This window comes from Tursiops truncatus, chromosome 21 (genome assembly GCF_011762595.2).
Source record: "Tursiops truncatus isolate mTurTru1 chromosome 21, mTurTru1.mat.Y, whole genome shotgun sequence".
Taxonomy (NCBI): Eukaryota; Metazoa; Chordata; class Mammalia; order Artiodactyla; family Delphinidae; genus Tursiops; species Tursiops truncatus.
Genome location: NC_047054.1, coordinates 27,492,700 through 27,515,701, shown reverse-complemented (window position 1 = coordinate 27,515,701; position 23,002 = coordinate 27,492,700). Strand labels below are relative to the sequence as shown.

The 23,002-nt window shown below is 42.9% G+C and overlaps 1 protein-coding gene across 1 annotated transcript in view; it reads right to left on the bottom strand.

Moving 5' to 3' along the window:
• UNC5D (unc-5 netrin receptor D) overlaps nucleotides 1-23,002 on the bottom strand; it is a 607,834-nt gene that overhangs the window by 60,882 nt on the left and 523,950 nt on the right. The window contains exons 9-11 of the mRNA XM_019921243.3: nucleotides 21,223-21,408; nucleotides 16,777-17,154; nucleotides 11,593-11,677 (exon numbers count right to left, since the gene is read on the bottom strand). Coding sequence (XP_019776802.1) covers nucleotides 11,593-11,677; nucleotides 16,777-17,154; nucleotides 21,223-21,408 — 649 coding nt within the window. The remainder of the gene's footprint in view (nucleotides 1-11,592; nucleotides 11,678-16,776; nucleotides 17,155-21,222; nucleotides 21,409-23,002) is intronic.

The window sequence follows — 23,002 nt, the reverse complement described above, 5'->3', positions numbered from 1 at the left end:
TTTGTATATTTTGGAGATTAAGCCCTTGTCAGTTGCATCATTTGCAAATATTTTCTCACATTCCACAGGTTGTCTTTTCGTTTGTTTTTTTTTTAGTTAAAAAAATTTTTTTATGCTTTCCTTTGCTCTGCAAAAGCTTGTAAGCTTGATTAGGTACCATTTGTTTATTTTTGTTTTCATTTCTATTGCTTTGGGAGACTGACCTGAGAAAACAGTGGTATGATTTATGTCAGAGAATGTTTTCCTACACTCTCTTCTAGGAGTTTTATGGTGTCATGTCTTGTATTTAAGCCTTCAAGACAAAGCTCTTGATTATAGAGTGAACACTTAGTATGTTTGCTATCACTGAATTAAACTTTCTGCTGAGTCTAGGCATGTGTTAGTAGTTAAATGGGAATGACTCAGTATCATTGAGTCAGAGCTCAAGCAAATTCCATGGATTTTGTATCTTTGTAATTAGAAAAAAAAGGGTAGACAAAATAATATCAAAATGTAGCATGTAGTTTGCACAGGACTTCTCATATTTAAAGTCACTTTACTGACCTCACTCAAATCCTGGAATGCAGTTAATAATACACAAAATTTACAGATGATAAAATTGAGGCTTGGAGAAAGAAAGTGACTAGCTCAAAGCCACCCAGGCTGGACGTGGCCAAGGGGATTGGAACTCAAGCCTCCTGGATCCCTGTGTTGTCCTCACTCTGCTATATCATCTCATTTCTGATAATTCTTTATTTCTCACGCAGTGTCAATGACTAGGTCTGTACTACTTTCCTGACAAGTTACGTATGTCATTAGTTTACTTCAGGATTGGCAGAGTCTTACCTAGCTAGGAAGGCAAAGAAAACAAAAGGAAGGCAGGAGACCCCCCTGTGCGTGAGGCATACGAACGTGGTCCATGCCCAATACTGGCACATTTTGCTGTAAGTAGCATTGTTGTCACGTGCTCGGGCCAAATGTGGGATTTCAATTCAGCAGTTGTCTGCTTTCTTGAATATATTACATATTATTTTTGTCTTTTATTTATTTATTCTTTAATCAGTTTTCTTCCTATCCCTTTTCTTGTTGAGTCAAAGAGCTGTGCTTATTCCCTGGAAAGAAATCCAGAGCTGCTCCCAGAGCAGCTGTTATCACAAACTCTCAGGTGACTTCAGCTGGCAAGTCTCTCTCTACTAATTAATCATCAGTTTCCAAGCCAGAATTCTGGGAATTATCTCCAAGTCCTTCATCTCGCTCACCCCACATTAACACACGCATGCGCACACCAGCGGACCTGGCCGAGTTTCTCCCCAAGTCTATCTCTCAAAGCTCCCCATTGGGTGAGAGCTCCGTGACCCCCAACTAGGTAGGGTCTACAAGCCCCTTGGCAACCTGAAGAAGCTACAGAAGACAGACCTTTATCCTTCCTCCTCCCAATAAAGATTTCTTGGGGTTCATGTCTCTCAGGGGGGATTTGAGGCAGGAGGTAGATGGACCCCAGGCTGAATAGTTTCTCCCTTGTGGACAGAAACTCCATAATAGCAGAAACTCCATAAAAGCAGGATGATGGAGGAGGCTGGGCCCTGCCCAGATAGAAGATAAGAGACCACATATTCCTCATTCTTGAAGTCAAGGAGACCTCCCTGACTACACATGCGCAGAAAGGCTCCCTGGAGGTCAAAAAGGGAAGGGGTGCCACCTCATAGTAAGTGATGAAAACTACCCGTAGGCTTCTTCACTAGAATCCATCTTGGCTAAGAGATGCGGACGCACACAGGGGAAGACCCTGACCACAACCTGGCAAAGCAAGATGATTGGTCAAAGGAAATCCAGAAGAAATGCCCCATAAAAGTGATTCAAACTGCCATGAGGGTGCAACTCTCTCTCTCTCTCTCTCTCTCTCTCTCTCTCTCTCTCTCTCTCTCTCTCTCTCTCTCTCCCTGAGTCTGCCCGTGTCTATCCACACGTACTGTACTCTTTTTCCTAATAAACACTTGCTTCACTTAAAAAAAAAAAATCCCCATTGACAGCAACGTGGGGATTAGAGAAAGGATTTAAAACGTTCGCACCTAGAGACAAGGACACTCAAAAGTAGAGTGACTATAATTTACTGTCCAAATTGAGATACTTCTGAGTGTGAAAAGGAGGGCTATTAATATCTGTGCTAGGCAAAATGAGGCATCTTTTCACTGTGCTCAGAAGGAGACTAGTATGATGAAGACTTGAACGTGGCCAGTGGCAGTGGAGATGAAGCAGAAGATAGTACATCTCAAGTGTAAATATGACCGGCTCTCCCGAATCTTCAGCCTCGGCAATCCCTACCCATCAGGTACATTTCAGTTTCCCCTAGGCGGCAGCAAACAACACTCTACACGGTCAAACCTTTATTTTTTCAGCTGCATTCCTCATCACTCTTCCTTTCGTATTTTGTTCTGATTTGCTTAGCTCCAAAATACGTGATGCTATTTATTTTTTTACTTATTTATTTTTTAATTAATTTATTTCTGGCTGCCTTGGGTGTCAGTTGCTGCATGCGGGATCTTCTGTTGTGGCGCGCAGGGGTCTCTCTCTCTAGCTGTTGTGTGCGGGGTCCAGAGTGCGTGGGGTCTGTAGTTGTGGCGCACGGGCTTAGTTGCCCTGGGGCATGTGGGATCTTAGTTCCCTGGCCAGGGGATTGAGCCCGCATCCCCTGCATTGGAAGGCAGATTCTTAGGGAACACCAGCAAAGTCCCTATGTGATGTTACTTCTACCTCTGTGCCTTTGCACATTCTGTTCCCTTTGATTGGAATGCCCTTTACGCTCTGTCAGGTCTTAAGTCAATTGTCACTTCCTCTCTGAAACCTTCCCTGAGCCTTTACCCAGGGTTCATCCCTTCACTCCTGGTTAGTATTCGGGTATCTTTGTCGCCACATGTAGCACACTGCAACATCATCATTCATTTAACTGGGTTTGCTTTCAGGGTTTCATCTATTATGGTATGAAGTGGCTCTAGTTTTCCTAGTAGTCACTCTAATAGTTGTGCTTCATGGAATTGTCCATGGTGGCAGGGTACCCTGAAGATATTTAATTTTGAGTCCATAACTTTTCAGTAACATCGAATTATTAAAATAGTTTGTTTCTGGGACTGATTTTTGTTCGTTTAAAAACTTTAATCTCACATCTGATTCAAAATTCCACCCACACCCCCAGTAGCTATGCACATGGACACATCTGTGCCCACACACTCATGCATATTTGCATGAACACAAGGTTCTAGCTACTGGGTCTGAAGCAGAGAACTTGCTCCCTCATGCATTCCCTCTTCCACGAGCTTATCTCTGTGGCATTATGGTAGAGAAAAGGAAAGTATACACCATCTCCTACTTAACTGTGGTGTATTTTCCTTGGATGGCTTAAGTTTCTTAAGATAATCCTTAATGAATTCAGTATAAATAGGTGATGACTCCAAAAGGCCTCACTGACAGAGGGTGCAGGTGACTGGATTGCAAACAGTTACCCCTAGGCATCTGTTGTTCCCTGTGTGTTTCAGGTACACCTGCCAACCAGCCCCCAGCTGGCAGCATCTTTACCTGCTCTCTGAGCCCCTGAAGTGGCCTCTGGCAAACCTGTTTTCCATCTCACTTAACCTCTCTGGCTCCCACTTCCTGGCCCATCTTCTCTACCTCTTGAGAATATGGGGAATTGGAAATTACAGAAGCACACTTTCCCCCTCTCTCCTGGGCTTTCTCAAAGCTTTTTATTTTTTCCCTCTTCCCTGGAAGCATTGAACAAGTCAACAAACTGATAAGCAATGAGAAAATCAGGTATCCATATCCAGTTCCTGCAGATGACCTGAATTTTATGAGTAGTTCTCCTGGGGTTACTCTCTTTGGCTTTGGCGAGCAGAGGGACAGCCATCTTTGATCCCCATACTTCTCCAAAATGTGACTTCTCTTTTTCTCTCTTCACGTGCAATTCTTACATCGATAGGGAGGGATAAGGCATGATGTGTAGGTGGGCGGGGGAGTGGTGGCGCCCATTCTGATGAAATGATGCTTCTCTGCAGGTTCCGCAGGGAGGTGGGAAAATTAGACTTGACGTTATCCTGGCGAAATCTCTGAAATTAGAGAGATCTTCCAGACACGATATTCCTACATATACACAATCTGTCCTCCAACCAGCACCTCGGCCAGAGTAACCTCCTTACATATAAGGGCTCCTGTTCTTCTTGGTTCACAGCACTGAGTACATTTGGCCCTTGTCACTGACCGAACTGAGCTGATAACTCTTGCAGTGAGAAGGGGTAGTATTCTTTTGTTGTTGTGTTTTTGCCTGAGCTGCTGTAGGATGGCTTGAGACGTAACCTAGTGGGTAAGTCCTCCAAGCTGGAGAAGGCAAACAGAGATGCAAATCATCCCAGGGGTTTTGGCCAGGTCTCCTCCCTGCAGTAATGTCCTGATCAGTCACCTGGTGTCAGGGTAGAGCCAAAGGCAGGTGCCCTCATTTTACGCTCAAGAGGTAAGGTTTTGACTGGGACCCCTACATTAATTGCAGTAGCCTGATGGTAGGGGTTTCTTAGCTTCTGTGAAATCAGAGCCCTTGAAGGCTCTGATTCCTAAAATATGAACTCAGTTTCATATTTTACTGGGCTGGGTGCTTTTAGAATGGCCTCAAATGTCTGCTTTGACATAAAGAGTAGTTTACTAGAAACAGATTCATTTCATGAAGACCATTTTTACAAGGAGAATGGCCATACATATCTGTTTTCTTTTTAGCCTTCTAGAAATGAGGTCCTCCCAAACAGCCTAAGGACATTTCTCAGTGCTTGTATCCTCTCTCAGGCACGGTATGTGAGCAAGTGTGTGTTTATAATTTTGTTTGTGTGTGTGTCATTCTTGCAACCATGGAGGAAAGGCCACATGAAGCCATTCCATAGACGTAGCTACAGTGCGGTGCTGAATGGTGAGCCTGTTACCAGAGAAGAAATTGTCTACTCCCTTCCATTTCAGGCCTACTTTTTCTGTCTTCCTAGTCTTATATTTGGTCTTATTTCATGCTTTGCTATCAAAGCTATTGTACCATCAAGGCACCACTCCCCCCAAAAGTTAATGTTTCCTACCACCACCATGTCTGCCTTCTCACTCCTCACCCCAAGAAATCCTCACCCCAAGATGTACCCAGTGGGAAGACCATACCATTTGAGAGAAAATAAAAGCACAGGAGAAAAACAGTGGTTGAAATACTCCATCTAGGTTGAGCCCAAATTCCAAATATGTGTCCTTTTGTAAATTCTTCAGTAAGATGACATTTCCAACTCTAGTCTAAGCATTTGGCCAGGAATATCCACAGGACAGTGTAATTGGAAAAAGAAATGAATGTTTGTCTTTGGTTTCATTTTATTGCCTCTCAGAAGAAAACTCCATATAGTAATGTCCTGGTCCATTTCTCTACTCACCAACCATGGGTGGGAAGGGGGTACAAAACGAGAGCTGGGAGTGGGATGATCGTGCTACATCCGTAGCATCTTCTTATTGGGGTGTATATGGGGGACATCTCTGAAAGGAGACAATTGATTTTTTAATCCTCTTGTTTAAACACCTTAATTTTAAAAAAAAAATTTTATTGGAGTATAGTTGATTTACAATGTTGTTTCAGGTGTACAGTAAAGTGAAATCAGTTATACATCTATCCACTCTTTTTAAGACTCTTCCCATATAGGTCATTACAGAGTACTGAGAAGAGTTCCCTGTGCTATACAGTAGTTTCTTAATAGTTAATCTATTTTATATATAGTAGTGTGTATATGTCAATCCCAGTCTCCCAATTTATCCCCCCCTTTCCCCTCTGGGTGACCATAAGTTTGTTTTCTACATCTGTGACTGTTTCTCTTTTGTAGATTAAAAAAACTGGTACAAATGAACTTTTTTTTTTAAGATTCCACGTATAAGTGATATCATAAGGTATTTGTCTTTCTCTGTCTGACTTACTTCACTTGGTATGATAATCCATCCAGGTTGCTGCAAATGGCATTATTTCACTTTTTTATGGCTGAGTAATATTCCATTGTGTATTTATCCATTCCTCTGACACTTAGGTTGTTTCCATGTCTTGGATGTTGTACTGCAATGAACACTGGGGTGCATGTATCTTTTCAAATTATGGTTTTCTCTGAATATATGCCCAGGAGTGGGATTGCTGGATCATAGGGTAGTTCTATTTAACACTCTTTTTTTTTTTTGTGGTACGCGGGCCTCTCACTGTTGTGGCTTCTCCCATTGCGGAGCACAGGCTCCGGACGCGCAGGCTCAGTGGCCACGGCTCACGGGCCCAGCCGCTCTGCAGCACGTGGTGTCTTCCTGGACCGGGGCACGAACCTGCGTCCCCTGCATCGGTAGGTGGACTCTCAACCACTGCGCCACCAGGGAAGCCCTAAACACCCTTTTTAAATAAAAGTTACCAAAACCTGTTTAGAGAGGATGAAAAATCCACATCCCCCCAAAGCTCCTGAAGAAATGTTAGAAAGACCCACATTCTTTCAAATTCAAGTTTGGGAAGAGGCAGCCTTGTTGAGAGTGATCACTGCTGGTTTCCTACCCTCCAAAGCCGTCCTCGATAAAGGTGGCCACATGTGGCATCGACCGAGCTTCTTAAATACACTTGATCCAGGAGAATCCTAAGGGCCTCTCACCAGCAAATACTCTGGCAGCTCCAAGTTTATGCCATTGCCTTTCGGTGAGGCTACTCTAGCTTCTGTGACATCACAAAGCATCCTCTATTTTGTGAGTGGAGCAGTGCCTGAAACTTAACCCTTCTGTCTGTCGGTGGCTGGGCCTGGGGCAGAGTTGGAAGGAAGCTGCTTAAGGCAATATTCGGGCATCAGAGTGACTTCAAAGCAGAGAATAAATGCTTGGATTTCATACCTACACCCCAATGTTCATAGCAGCACTATTTACAACATCCAAGACATGGAAGCAACCCAGTGTCCGTCAATAGACAGATGGATAAAGAAGATGTAGTACATATATACAATGGAATATTCCTCAGCTATAAAAAAGAATGAAATATTACCATTTGTAGCAATATGGATGGACCTAGAGATTATCATCCTGAGCGAAGTCAAAGACAAATATTATATCACTTATATGTGGAATCTAAAATAACGGATTTATTTATGAAACAGACTCACAGACATAGAAAACAAACTTACGGTTACCAAAGGGGAAAGCTAGAGGGAGGGATTAATAGATAAACGACAAGGATTTACTGTATAGCAAAGGGAGCTACATTCAGTATCCTGTAATAACCTATAATGGAAAAGAATCTGAAAAAATATATGTATAACTGAATCACTTTGCTGTACACCTGAAACTAACATTTTAAGTCAACTATACCTCACTTAAAAATAAAAAAGCCTGGATTTACCTACTGTTCTATACCCCCTTCCTACCTTACACTGTATAAATACTGGAAAATGTATCCTGGAGCTGGAAATCACTGAGTTAATAACCCTTATACCTTTCTTTGTCTGGTGAATTTCTACTGATCTTTTAGCCACCTTCCTTCCCTACTATGCCTCTCTGAATCTATCCTTAGAACAGATTAAGGGCCTCCACTATTTTTCCCATTGTTTTCTGTGAAATCCTCTACTGCAGTGTCGTTCCACATTGAAGTATAAAGTTACTGTCTTCGCCAAATCTGGGCCCCATTCTGTATGTTTCACGGTGTATTTCCATTATTAGGCATAAGCCCCATCTCTCATCAAACATGTCTTACTGGACTCAAGAATAATACACTTAATTATTCCTTAAAGTGGGGAGTGTGACATAGTCTAAAAGTACATTATTAGGCAGAAACTTTTGTTTTGGTGCCCGGTCCTGCTACCACCTAGGCAAACCTAACTTCTTTTTGGTCTTCATTTTCAAGTCTACAAAATTAGGGTAATTATTATTACTTACCACAGCAGGATGGATAAGATTAAAGGAAATCTTGTAGGTAGAATACTTTATCAAATTTAAATGTATCAATTAGGTGTTCTTATTTTATCTTTCAAATTGTAGTATCACTGTATGTCATGCAATCCTACAACATCCCTATGAGGTAGGTACCTACTATTGCTTTTCAGATGAGGACGCAGTCAAGGAGCTTCATAAACTTACCTAAGGTCACATGCTTCATAAACTTACCTAAGGTCACATGAATAAAACCAGCGAGTCTTAAGTCTGAACCCAGAGCTCAGATGCCTGAGTGCGCACTCTTAGCCCAAGTTTCAGCACTGAGGTGACACCTGTTTCCAGACCTTTTTCTCTCAACTATGATGATGTAATAACAACAGCCAGTTACCTCTGTCCAGTCCTGCCTAATTCTCGGTGCTCTTACAGAGCGATTCCAGGCGATGCCTCTTTACAGCGGCCAAACCTTGGCATGCAACGTCAGAAAGCTGTTTCCCTAAAGTCTCCGACGTCAAGGAGAGGTGGCATCCTTTAGTCCGTGAGCACCGGAATTGGAGTCAGATATCCTGAAGTCAAATCCCAGCTCACCGGTAAGTAACAGGCCCTCGCAAAGCAGCCTCACTTCTTTGAACCTTCATTTTTCAGATCTTTTTTTCTCATCTCAAAAATTGGGACAAAATTCCCTTCTTTTGAACATAACTGGGGAGATTAAATGAGTTAAGCACATGAGAGCACCTTTGCAAGTTATACTGAAACAGAGGTAAGTAATTACTTTTCCAAGGATGCGAAGTCCCCTTCTAGCGAACCATTTAAGGTGTATATATGTACAAAAAGTCAACAGAGTTAATTCCCTCAGCATTATAACCAACCAAAAGTCCAGATTGCTGGAGGAGGTTAGAAAAGATTCATTAGGATGGTTGTTCAAGTCTGAGAGCGTAGACAAAGCAGGGATATTGAGGGAGGAAAGTGACATCATTCCACTTAATAGAAAGTACAGACTTGCCACGTATGCAAGTAGGACATCCCAAGAGAGACAGAGCACATTCAATTCAAACAATGAACAACCTCCGTTGAAACTTACCAGAATATTAAATATATCCATCTGAGACTATTTGAATACGGGGGCTTGTTTTGAGTCTGTGGTTAACGCCACACACCCATACCCCTGGAAATCTGGTACAGAGTTTGGATCCTTGATATCCATTATGGTTCCACTAAATCATCACCCTGCTACACCAGGGGTGTGTAACTCAGAAAGGAGCAACAGAAATAAATCATCAACAGCAAAACGGAACAGCCTTTCAACACAGCATAAAGATGGGGTTCAGAGAATCCCGCTGTGATTCTGTGTGTGTGGAGGTGATGTACTCAGAAAACCCAGTTCTCACACCTGTGACCCGAGAGGGAGGGAACTCAGATGGCTCTAGAGGAAAAGGTGAAAGAGCCAGAGCAGTGCCGTACCAGCTCCACGAACTTTGAGGAAATGCGCCTTAATCTGGACACAAGTTCAGAATAACAGAGAGCATGAGATGAACGTGGGTTTACAAGTGGCCTTACAAAGAAAAGTTGACACTGAAGAGCTATAGCAGTTGTCTTCTTCTGATTCATCACAGGACTAAAAGCAGAACTCGGATGCAAGCAGCCTCCTGGCAAGGATGGAAAAACAAATGTACCTGAGCTTTAGAAAAAGTAACTAAAAGGCATTTACTATTTTTAGTGTTTTTGTAAGTATGCAGTTTGGAGCTCCTCCAAAAGGAGTGAGACTAGCCGAGGAAGCGAAGTGGGCTGTAGTCTGGTGGTGTGAAGTAGGAACATCTGGGAAGGTTTCAGCAACATGGAAAAAAATGTGTGCATTCTGCAATTTTATTTCATCCTCTGTTAAGCAGAGAACTACACGCTTACTTCATAGATCTGAAGTCTTGGATGAACTCTTCTTGTTTCCATCCACCTTCCTGAACAGCAGCAATGAACCTGCGCCTCAGATACAGATGGATAAACCAAACTGATTAACATGGAACTTACAAAGCTTAGCAGGGGGTGATCCCAGGAGGCCAAAGCCGTCTTTCAGAGTCTTGGAGCTCTGGTGTGTTTTTATGTATTTCTTTCTTATTTTTTCAACTGCAGGATGTCCCAAGTCATATTTCCCTCATTTTTGAGCCATTTAATGTAAGTCCCTGTATGTTTGATGCCTTTGGACACATTCTAGCTCTGACCTCCTAAAAAGAAAGTTCTAGTAAGAGATGGGGATTGAGGTGAGCTGTGCATTAGGTGCCTTTGAAAATGTGGATGAGCCCTAGGCTGGTTCTTGCATAATGAGGTGAAAGACCCTGAGGCTGGGTTTGAGAGGAAGGAGCTGAACACAGGCTCCGTGGACTCGTTACCTCTAAACCACTAAGGGAACAGGATGCAGCGGGGAGGAGGGTTCGCAGGAGGCCATGATTTTCAGGCAAGGTTGACTGGATTCTGCCTCAAACTTGATTTTTGAAGGGTGATGCATTTAAGAGCATATGTATAATTGACCATGACCTCAATTTTGGACAGGTACAGTCGCTTAAATAAATCCACCATAGAGAGAAAAACGAGGTGACTCTCATCCAGAGAACTCCATTTTTAGGGCTGCTTAGTTGAGATTCTGAATAAAACCTCTTGCCCTTTTTGCCAAGTGGAGACATTTAAACACCGGCATGTTTTCAGGTAAAGGACCTAGGTCTACAGACCTGAGGAAATAACATAAGAGCCCGACATAGCACAGCTTATGTGCAAGTCCTCTGAAAGTCTCCCCAGCAACCAACTAGCGGAGCCTTTTCTTCCATTTTTTTCTCAAGCACCGTAGAGCAGAAAGTTAAAACCACTGGTTACCAACAAATCCTCTTATGGAGATAGCTATCAAAGTCTGTTCAAACCATCTGTTTCTCTGACTGTTTTTCCTTTCAGTGTTTTTCCTTCGTGTGTGTATTTTTTATTTTTATTTTTTGCTAAGAATGACAAGATCTATTCTAAAATAACCAAGATGTTATGACTGAAAATGCCAGAGGTATACAGACCCAGTTTATAAGAGAAATTGCTTTCTCAAGAGGAGTTTGGTTTATCTTGTGTGGAGGCAGGCAGCGTTTCTACAAATATTATAGTTGCACTAGGAAGATAACCAACTACTTTCATTAAGAGTATGTGGCAAGATTTGTATTTGTTCATGTAATTGAATTTAATGCTGCTGAAATTTGTCAGACCTGAAAGCTATTGAAGTATAGACTATTTTTTTCTTTGAGGAATATTGCCTAAGAAATTATCTCTCGGCTTTAGGGCAGGTCTTCTGTTGATATTAAAAGGTCACAGGTCAGTTATTCTCTGCATTTTCATAACGTGTGGCACCAAAGGGTACCTCCAGGGATGATATTTTCTTCTTTTGAGAGGAAGGCTCTGTGACCCAGTCACTGTTTGTGGAGAGACCCTGATTATGCCTTGCCTGTGGACTTACTGTTTCAGTGTCTGCCGTCTAGATGTTGGTGACTTGGGTTAGCTGCCTACAAAATGGACAGCCAACAGTTTTGCAACTACTTTTCGCCTCTATATAGTCAAGTAGCTCACACCACCATGTCACATTATCTTAATAACTTCAGATTTTCTGCAGAGGTTCCATTTCATACTTAAGATCTCATTAATATGCCATCCTTCTCTGTCTCTTACCTGGGTTCACCTTGGTTGATGGACATGTAAATCTCCCAAGAATTCTCCTCCGGGATGGCACTATGTGGTATCAGTAAACTCACCCCTGAAACAGAAAAAGCCAAGAAATCATTTGTAGATTCTCCAATTATCCTGAAGCACCTCAGCTGAACAGCTTACAGCTGCTCTCAAAGAGGGACCACCTCACAGCACTTTATGAAATTCCAATCCTGGCAGACATTGTTTCCTAAAGTGACATAAAGAACTGCATATTAGTCAACTGTGTACTCAAATTAGATTTTTATTTAAAGTCTTCCTCATGTAAATTGGTGGAGCTATTGTGGAAAACAATATGGAGGTTCCTCAGAAAACTAAAAATAGAGTTGCCATGTGATCCAGCAATCCCATTCCTCGGCATATATCTGGACAAAACTCTAATTTGAGAAGATATATGCACCCCAGTGTTCACAGCAGCACTACTTACAATAGCCAAGACATAGAAACAACCTAGATGTCCATCGACAGAGGAATGGATAAAGAAGATGTGGTACATATATACAATGGAATATTACTCTGCCATAAAGAAGGAAATAACGCCATTTGCAGCAACATGGATGGACCTAGAGATTATCATACTAAGGAAAGTAAGTCTGACAAACACAAATATATGCTCTAACTTATATATGGAATCTAAAATACAACACAAATGAACCTAGGAAAGAGAGTCACAGACAGAGAACCAGACTTGAGGTTGGGGAGGGATGGATTGGGAGTTTGGATTGGGAGTTTGGGGTTAGCAGATGTAAATTATTACATATGGAATGGATAAACAACAAGGCCCTACTGTATAGCACAGGGAACTATATTCAATCTCCTGTGATATACATATTTATATTCTTTTCCATTATGGTTTATCTGAATCACTTTGCTGTACAGCAGAAGTTAACACAACATTGTAAGTCAACTATACTTCAATAAAATAAGTTAAAAAAAATAGTCTTCCTAGCATTTAAAAAATTCTCTTATAAGATTTGGTGTCCTGAGACCTGGCACTGTCAAACATATCTGAGAATATATGAGTTTATCAGTTAATCAACTCTAAAATTTCAAAAGGTACTTCTCTGTCTCTATCCATTCATTTCCTGAAAAGGTATCTGGGATGATGCGTGAGCCATCTAACATTTTGCTAGAGCCTGGTGTGTAACTGTCTTCTAAATGGCGCATCTTGAAGTCAGTTTAGGGAGGTGATGGAGTAGTGCATTATTGTCAAGAAAACTGGAGAAGGAAAAAGCATGGCTAAGCTTAGGAACTTATACGTTGTTGTGTAGCCACTATTTGGCCCCATATTTGCAAACAGAAGCTAGAAAAGGGTAAAGGTGACTTAGCCATATTCATTCAAGGTCAAACTGAAAAAAACTCAGTAGCCTTACTTCAGTAAAATCATATAATGAAGGGAAGGGGGGCACAGGAGGGCACATCACACTGCATTTGAAAAGTCCCCTCTTTCCTCCTGAATGCTGTGAACTAAATATTTTCACTTCGGCCAAGAGGGAAGAGTCTAGAGCAGGCAGAGGTTCTCTTTAATGTACCTTCTTGTTTATAAAAAGAAATGAAATAGAGACACAGTAAGATCTTTACAAAATAAAATCTCAGGGCAGTCTCCTATCCTTTGAATAATGCAGCACTCACCTTTTCTCCTTTCATTAGAGCTAATGTAATCACCCAGGAAGCTTTCGGGTTGCTGATGATAATTTAAACCTAGAGATGGCAGGCTTTACCGATACCCTTCTAGGTGCCTGTTAGCTGCTATAGAATCAAGGAATGCAAGACTCGGCAGAACAAGTTATTTGTGATTCACATTTATGAACGTTATTCAGTAAGACGCTAGTTACCATCAGTATCCTTCACTAATACTAAGAATGAGGCCCATTTAAATCTTGCTTACAGCTTTTCAGCGAGGGTATTCATTTATGGCAATAGTAGGAGGACTGTAATTGTCATACTTAGTGGCCTCTGATCAGGCCCCTCCTTTAATGGCCCATTCTTCCTTACGTGTAGTTGCCAAATGACGTGGTCTCCATTACATCCTTCCCTGCTGGGGAGCAGAAGTTGTAATGCAGGATATTCAGTGTGTGTGTATGTCAACTTGAACACACACACTAGACACTGTGTATTTAGTTTGGCATCGCAGTTTCTCTCTGTTGCCTCTCTTCTAGACTATGATGACAACGGAGACATTTAGACCCTATTTTTTAGACACAGAATAGCACAGGAGGTTATCATCAAGAAGTAATGCCATCTTAGGCAATTAACCCAGAATAAGAGTTTTGTTGTGCTCCCGTTTCCCATTTTTCTTTTCCTTTTTTTCCCTTGATCTGGGGTATAATTCACATGCTTAAAAATGGACCCATGTTAGGTATACGAATTGATGAGTTTTGGGGCAAATGTATAGTCTCATGTAACCACCGAGATCAAGATACAGAACATTTCCACTGCCTCCGAAAGTTCCCTCATGCCCTTTAGAAGTCAGTTTGATCGCCAGCCCAAATGATCATTTATTTGCCTTCTGACATGTTGATTAGTTTGTCTTTTCTATAGCACAATGCCTGGCAGAGAGTAAGCGCTCAAAAAATAAATCATGACTATATGAACAGGATTCAATATTTTGAGGGGGGGAAAAATAAAGCCAGGCTTTGAGACATGCTGTCTGTCTTCTGCAGACCATCAGGGCCTGACAATCAATTCCCAGATCGAGTCAGAATAAAGGTGCGTGTGGACTTTTGAGAAAGGGCTGTTTGTAGAGCAGAGCCTATCACATTCCTTTGAAGTCGGCTTAATTCTTGTGTTTACAATGAAACATTATTCATAATACTCCTAAATTCAACCTGAATGTACGGGATCATTGGAGCTTTAAACAATTCTGCATGATTATCCTTTAAACATACTTCCGTCCCCCCATCCAAACAAACATGTAAATTGTATACGGCAACTGCAGATAGTCACAGAGGCAAAGGTCATGGGAGGTTGGTACTGCTTGTGGCAAGTTACCCCTTATGAAGAGTGAATGGCTCTGCGAATCTTTATGCCTGTGGTCCCCTAAAGACGTATCTATTTTCAACATGGCATTCACGAGTTCTCTCTGATTAAAGAAAAATATACTTGCCCCCAAACTCCACCTGCTACCCTGACAGCCTTTTATTTGATAGGACAACAGAACCACCTGAGTTTTTTAGTTCATGTTTTGCATAATCGTTCTGAGAGTGTGGGGACCACTGCCAGGCACCCCACAATAATTTGGGATGGATGACATTCCAACAATTTAATTTCTGTGCCTTGCTTCTTTATACTTTAGCTCCCCAGGGCATATTTTACATTTATGTTCTGCAAATAACAGAGCATATGTTTCAATTCCCTACACTTATTTTTCCTCAAACTCATTCCCAGTGAACAGCTTCAGTCTTATCTAGGGCTTCTTGTTCAGAGCTCTGAAAATGCACCTTCACAGAGGAACCGTTTGGGAATCATAGAAGACGCTATCAGAACTTTGAGTTTTCCACCCAAGTGCCTCTCAAGTCAGAAGGGAAACAAGAAAAAAATCTGTTTCATCGCGATTTCATCTCACATTCTTTGATGAACGTTAAACAAACGTGGCCAATAAATGGGTTGATCTTGGCACTTCCTCCATGTGTGTGGAAATGTACACACAAAGACACACAAGGATGGGAAGACAGAAGAGTGGGCCAATCTATTCAACCAGTAACTACTGAGAGGCACCTGAGTGCCAAGCACTACGTAAGAAAGTGGAAATCAAAGTATTCACACTCAACATGCAACTTCATATAGTTCTGATGTGTATATATATACTCTTCTTTTTGAAAGGGCAGGGTTCGTATCTTTTTCAGATCCCACACTTGCAATTTACAGATGCTTACAAGAACAGTGTCTGTTAATACGGCCGCCTACTCATGTCCCATCAATCTCCTATCTGGCAAATCTCACCAGGCGGAAGGCATCACACATTGACACTCAGACATACTTAGACAACTTTCCTTACCACATCTGAGAACACTGACCGAGGAAGATTTAGAGAACTGGAAGTTTAGAAACAAAATCATCATTGGGGCTGTACTGGAGGGCTATTTGCCTGAAATGAAGTTTTTAAGGAAGCGATTGATATAGGAAAACCAAACAATCATCAGCTTGAAACAAATTGCAGGCGCAAGTCACTAAACTACTTAGAGGGTCAGTTAGTGGAATGGTAGCATCAGACTAGTTCTACTACAGAGTTCATTGTATAAGAGAAGATGTTTGATATTTTAGGTGGGTTAGTTCTACCCTACAGAGAAATCTGCCTAGGCCCTGCTGGTCCTGACTCAACGCTAACCAGTTCTTTAACACTTGCAGATCTGATATATTCCCTTTCCTCTCAGCCAACAGGGATGATTCAGAGCACTCCCTAAATCTCGTTGCTCAGAAATCGGAGGAGAGATGGCTCTCTTCCTCCATCCAGTTAGTTAGGTCTTAGATGGCAACTCTGAAGACTAATCTATAGGTACGGTGTCATTTTCAAAGTGACCTGGGCTGTACACCTTGTCAAAACATCAAGAAAATCTTCCAACCCAAAGGAAGAAAACACTCCTGAGAACTATATGGCCATGGATCTGAAGTTTGAATTCAAAAGAGCAACGCCATAAGGAACCCTCATCACTGCGCATCATAAAGCAACATTACAGTAAGGCTGACAGACACCGATGGTGTTGATTAGGTCAGTTACTGAGGAAGGTTGAGTGTCATTGCAGTAAATTATCGACTAGAGCGTAAACCATAATTTGCTATAAAAATGGTATTTTTCAGTCATGTCAAAGAATGTTTTCAGTGCTTCCTGATCATGTTCTAGGAACTATATTTCAAGGGGGCTTAAACTCTGGGAACCACCCGAAGCTTTTGAGCCAATATGGCTGTCAGCCCTAACAGAGCATCTGATGGAGTGTACGGTCCATGCTGAGATGAAGATGGCAAAATCTAATCTCAGTGCTGGTTCTGGTTCGCCATGTAAATCAAGCCAACTTATGGAGCCACGGTGTCTGTCACTCTGACATGGGAACAGTCAACATCTTATAAATGAAACTTACGGGACATCATTATGTAAATATAACACGTTCAAACAAACGTGAGAAAATACACAAACGCACACTTACCACCCACCTGTATTTGGCATTACTAAGCGTCCTCCTAAATGGCCAAAGACACCAGTGGTCCTCAGTTCTGTCCTTGTAGGAAGTGATGACAGATTTTGGATGTAGGGTGTTTTATTTCTGGGATGCACGGTAGTGAAGCTGCGGTTGTTTCCATGGGGAAAAGTCCCGGAATGATTCTTGCCGTGGTACTCAGCTCTCTCAGACACTCCCAGGGAAACCATGAATGAGCTCTGCACTTTGACTTTGATGTCCGACAGAGGGTTAAAGAGTGAGGACTCCGTCATGAGTTCCTTGTCCAGGGGGTCCTGTAGACAGATGGGCCCACTGTATGTTCGGCTTACTGTTAGGTCTGGTTGCATGGAGGAATTCAAGAGCAGGGAGTTACCTGGTTAAAGAAGAATTGATCTGTCACTCAGAAACCGGAAAGCATCACAGTTAGGACTTCACATCTGCTTCTCCTAACTGCACAACAAAGGCTCGCCAGCTGCTCCGGTCAAGCCTAGCCCTTCAGACCCACCCTGGGCATCTAAAGCACCTCTAACGGGCTGATCATGAGTGCCCAGAGCCTTGGAATCAGGAGCTCTGGCTTTCACAGTCAATTGCCTGAATGCCACTGACCAAATGCATCACTTTCCAGAGTTCTTTACATGCTATCGTCTTTTCAAAACAAGTATTTCTGGCACTCCACCAGGCAACTCACTCAGGTATGATGGTTTATGGGATTATTTTAACTGGCAAAGAGAAGCTTCCAAAAAATAAAAAAGGAAAAAAAGCTGTTTGGGAAGAGAGCAAAAGTAACATCTGTTCATTTTAAATGGCAAGAGATGACACAGCATGGTGACGAGGGGCTGCTGTTTATAACCGAGGTGGGGTGGGTGCCGGCACATCTCACGTGGGATTCTGGGTAGTTTCTGGGGCTGAGGGAGGACATGATGTGTCCTCGGAGCAAAAGGGTCAGGGGACTTCTCAAACTGCTCCATGTCTGAGTAGCCAGTTGGCTCTAAGAGTATGTATGTCACTCTGAGAGGCAAAGAGGGTACCACACAGGGATAGGAGACTCAGATTCCACACGGGGAGCATCTTAGAACGGCTTCCTTTCTGACTCAAAACAAATGGAGAAAAATAATCCTTACAAAAACATGAGAAATTGGACCTTCTCATCTATTGGGACTTACCAATATTTTTTTTTTTTTTGCCAAGTATAAAAAAAGAAATGCTGTGACATTTTCTTGTGATGAAGTAATTTCATTTATTAGTAAATAACAAAATAACCCTCAGTTCCAAACTTCCCACCCATATTAGTCCGTCAATGTGATATCTCAAATTGAAACCCAAACCATATTAAACCCTTTTCCTCTGGGGCTTGACAAAACGGTTTCAAGTATGATATTTTTGAAAATGTTGCAATTGCAGGCCATAGTGTATTAGCCTCTTGTTTTTCCATTTTCATAATTTGTAACAATGCCAGCAGGAAATCTATAACCCTGACTTCTCCCACCTCCTTGTTCTGATGCTCTAGGAATCCAGAATCATAGAGGAGGTTTAAAATGAGATGAAATGACCTTATAGATCGAAAGGCACCTTGATGAGGCATTTTTTTCATGTTTGAGGCTCTTGTGCTAAGACACAGACATAATAAGGAGCTGAGGTTTGTAACAGAACTGCATTGAACTCTACAGGTACCAGCCTTACCCTGGGTTATGGTTTTCCTGGGCAAGAAGCGGGATTGAAGAACCCTCTCACATCTGCAAAGAGTTTGGAGCCAGACACCAGATACCTGAAAAAGCGTATCTCTGAGTCTCATGGCTGTTTTGTCTTACCTTCTGGAGTTGGCTACTTTTTTTTTTTTTTTTTTTACATGGTATGCAGGCCTCTCACTGCTGTGGCCTCTCCCGTTGCGGAGCACAGGCTCCGCACGCGCAGGCTCAGCGGCCATGGCTCACGGGCCCAGCCGCTCCGCGGCATGTGGGATCTTCCCGGACCGGGGCATGAACCCGCGTCCCCTGCATCGGCAGGCGGACTCTCAACCACTGCGCCACCAGGGAAGCCCCCTGGCTACTTTTAAGAGTAAAGCCAAGAAGCAAAAAACATTTCCTAGAGTTAGACTCAAGTCTAAAATGCTTGATTACCATAATATATACATATGACAGAGTCCACGGTTGAAGAAAAGTTGGCAGCCAACTTGATTCAAGTTTGATCGGGGACAATCCCCCAGTGACCCCAGGTTCTTCTCTGGATGTACTTCGAGGTCCCTGATCTGCTCTGCGTATGCCAATCTATTTAAGCCTCACAGTTCGCCTTGCTGGGGCTCCATCCATATTTGTTCAAGAAGGGATGTCACTAAGACAACAGAGCAGCAGTGTACGGTGTAGCCTCACCGTGAATATGGGGGAGAGTAGAATTTTAATAAAGGGTTTCTGCTTGTATCACTAGTTTTGTGAATTCTTGGTCAAAGAAAATGGTAAAGTGGCTTTGGAAAGGTTACATCCTCTCCTAGAAATTCACAGTGCAAGTACATCCTGAGAAGCGTCACCCTAACGAGATGTGTTTCAACTTGTACAAGTCAGCCTTCCCCAAATGTTCAGGTCAGGGACCCACTCCTCTCACATGCTGCCTGGTGCTCTGTGGAACTCACTGGTGTCCTGTACCAAGGTAAGAGGAAACAACTGGCTTCTAGAACGATACTCACTGCATTTACTGAGTCCCTTCCATAAGCCAAGGGTTTATGTCCCATGTTCTTCCAGGTGGTTTCATCCTTACAAGAACCCCCTGAGATAGATGTTAGTATCCCCCCTTTATAGCTATAAGAATGGAGGCTGAGAGAGAATAATTGATTAACTAGGTCCTACAGCAATTCTGGATTCAAGTCTATCTGATTTCAAAGCCCCTGAAGTCGTGCACAAAGCTGCCTCTTACACTATTGCATAGTCTCTATTTTTCAAGTGTTAGGGTCAAAGACATTGATATCTCATGATTTGATGGAAGTACAGTTCTAGTTTCTTACACACTACAAAGATCAGCTCTTGGGCTTCCCTGGTGGCGCAGTGGTTAAGAATCCACCTGCCAATGCAGGGGACATGGGTTCGAGCCCTGGTCCGGGAAGAGCCCACATGCCGCGGAGCAACTAAGCCCGTGCGCCACAACTACTGAGCGTGCACTCTAGAGCCCGCGTGCCACAACTACTGAGCGTGCACTCTAGAGCCCGCGAGCCACAACTGAGCCTGCATGCCACAACTACTGAAGCCCGCGTGCCTAGAGCCCGTGCTCCTCGATAAGAGAAGCCACTGCAATGAGAAGCCCGCGCACCGCAACGAAGAGTAGCCCCCGCTCACCGCAACGAGAGAAAGCCCACGCGCAGCAACAAAGACCCAACGCAGCCCAAAATAAAAATAAAATAAATTTTTTAAAAGATCAGTTCTTCACTGGATGTATTTCTAATTAAATCCTATATACTAAGCTCTATAACCACATTGAGGGGATGTGTTCTCATCTGAGGTCAACCAGACTCAGACTCACACCCAGACCTGAAGCCGAGGTGCCAGAGGTGAGTGGTAAGCAGACACGCATCCTGTCTCTCCCGGCCATCTCCCAATTTCTAGTCTGCTTGGGTTCCTGCTTCGCCATCCTGTCCCTACTCCATCACTGCCAAGCAGTGAGACTTCTTGTCGTGTGCTGCAGGTGCTACTGACAAGCAGTAAACAGAGATAAAAGGGACAATGTTGACCACGAGGGTCAAGGTAGAAAACTTCATCTATGGAAGCGAGACAATTTCATTTTTGTAAAATAAAAGCCATCCGTCTCACCCCCATCTCCCAATCAGGAATAGAGTGGTTCGGATAAGAGAATTAAATGACTCTGTGTTTTAAAAATGAATATTGCTGTAGTTTGACATGATACATTTTCTTGCCCCACAACAGAAGACCGCCTTAACTTGGCAACAGCAGAGTCACTGAGGCTGGGAATTTCATTTTTTCCCTGCCTAACTGGCCCATCAGAGATCCTTGAAAATCCTTTTACTTCTTTAAAATAGAAGCCACAAAAATAACTCCACCTAATAAGTGGTGTAATAAATATGTCTGGTATAGTCGTTGGCCCTTAGCCTTGAATAAGCAGTACTTTAGTTAACTAAATATGCATCCCCAAAGCAGGCTGGTTAAAATAGAAAGTTGGGTGATCTGAGATAAAATAACTTGTTAGGCTCACTACATATCAAAGATTTAAATGAGATGCCTCATATAAAATGTCGGTAGGAGTAAATCGAGACCCATTGATCCTCACAGCAGCCAAGGTCTCAGGCACACTCCTCCATCGAACCTGGAGGAGTGAAGACAATTTGGTAGCGGCTCCCAGTGCCAAGAGCTACCCTCACACAGGACCAAAGAGCGCCAGGGTCTTGCGTGAATGTAGTCTATGGTCCTGGGGACGCAGTGTTGGGGGGCCCTATGCCGCTGACCTTGACGGACTGTTTTGAAGTTGAAGGTCTGGAAGCCACCTGTCAATGCAGAAGAGTCGATGACGTCCACGCCGTAGTCACTCTGGCTCCGTCTGTAAAGCGTGATGCCGACGACCAGGACTGTGACGGCCACGACCGCAGCGCCCAAGCCTGAGTACAAAGCGATGTCGCTGGCATTCTCGATGCCTGAAAGACACAAGAGAAATTCTAAATGGCCAACATGGGCGCAGGGCCAAAGACCCACCCCGGGACACAGAATGAAATGCGATCGGAATTTTGGGAGATACTGATCAGACGAAATGACAAATGTAGCTAGCTGCGAGCTGGACTCTCTTTCACACGATAATCATGTTTCTAGAAGACCTTGTATAAATCAAAGGGATGCTCGTCAAATAACATAACTGCATTAAGGTAGCCCACCACATAATGGAATCTGGAACAGAATCAATTTTGCAAAGAATGTATTTTTCAAGGAAAAACAGGCAACTCCTTAATTTGCTTGTTTTAGGACGTCCTATTGCCCTGCCAAGTATTTTTTTATATTTTATTTTTGTTGGAAGACACGAGACCCACGTACAATGACAAAATACAGGTGAATTGCTCTGCTTGTCTATGACTTGGGGCGCATGCATTCACAGAGAGCGGTCTAGGGTGAGAAGGTTACGCATAGTCTATGAGTCGAGAGAGGAGACCAGAGCTCACAAGTATGAACTTGAGCTTTGGCACGTCACTCAGTTCATTAGAATAGTGACAGACATCAGGGTGTTTACAATCATTATGAGCGACTTTCTGTTGTGAGATATGAAAAGGGTTTGGTCCCAGGCGCTCTTATGTCCACGGTAAATGTTTTCTGGTACCGATTAAATGCTCGACTCTAATGCTTTTTTTTGTGGAAGAGGACTGGTCTCTAAGAGGACACATGCTGTTTCTCCCATACCTCTCCTACTCCATCCTATTGAATGCATGGGCAAAGCAAAAATAAAAGCGTTAGTTTGAATTTAGATTGTGGGTGTCTCCCCATACCCCAAGGTAAGCTGTAGCTGCTTCCCAACCCTTTTGCTAGCTGTACACTGGGTGTGGTTCATTCCGGAAGAGATTCATAACGGCTACTGCAACTCAGCATGACATTTACCCAAGACCACATAATCTTAAAAACGTGTAAAAATGGAAGGTGGCAAGTACTAACTACATGATTGATTTCCCTACAGATTATGCAGTAGGTATACTTAACAGGTCCAAAAATAATTACTATGTCACCCCTTTTGGGCTTAGCAGATAAAATAAACCCATCATATATTTACCTTGTAATTGCACAGCACTCACTCTGCATTCACTGCACCCTAATACGGTACTTACGTTACCGACTGAGTAATACTAACCATACAAGTCCATTTATTTTCAACGAAGTTAGTGGACTATAAAAGAAGGTGCGACCAAATTAAAGAGGGAACAAGGAAATCAAGCAGAACCGGTTCAGTAACAGGGCGGTCAACACATAAAAATAATTCGTGAGGAGAAGAACACAGTCATCCCGAAGAACAGTAACTGAAAGGTCAGAGGATTACCAGACACTTTTCGTAACCACAACAGCCTGGGAGGTATGGAGAAACAGGGTGTGATTTAGGCTTTAGTTCAACTTCATGATGGACCAAATGGGAGAGGGAGAGGGATGGGGCATTGGTGGTGGTCTCCCCTAGACACTCAGAACCATGGGGATGATGATCGATACCAACCCCAAATGTCTACCTACGTCGTGGGGAGAAAGGACGGCAGCTCTCAC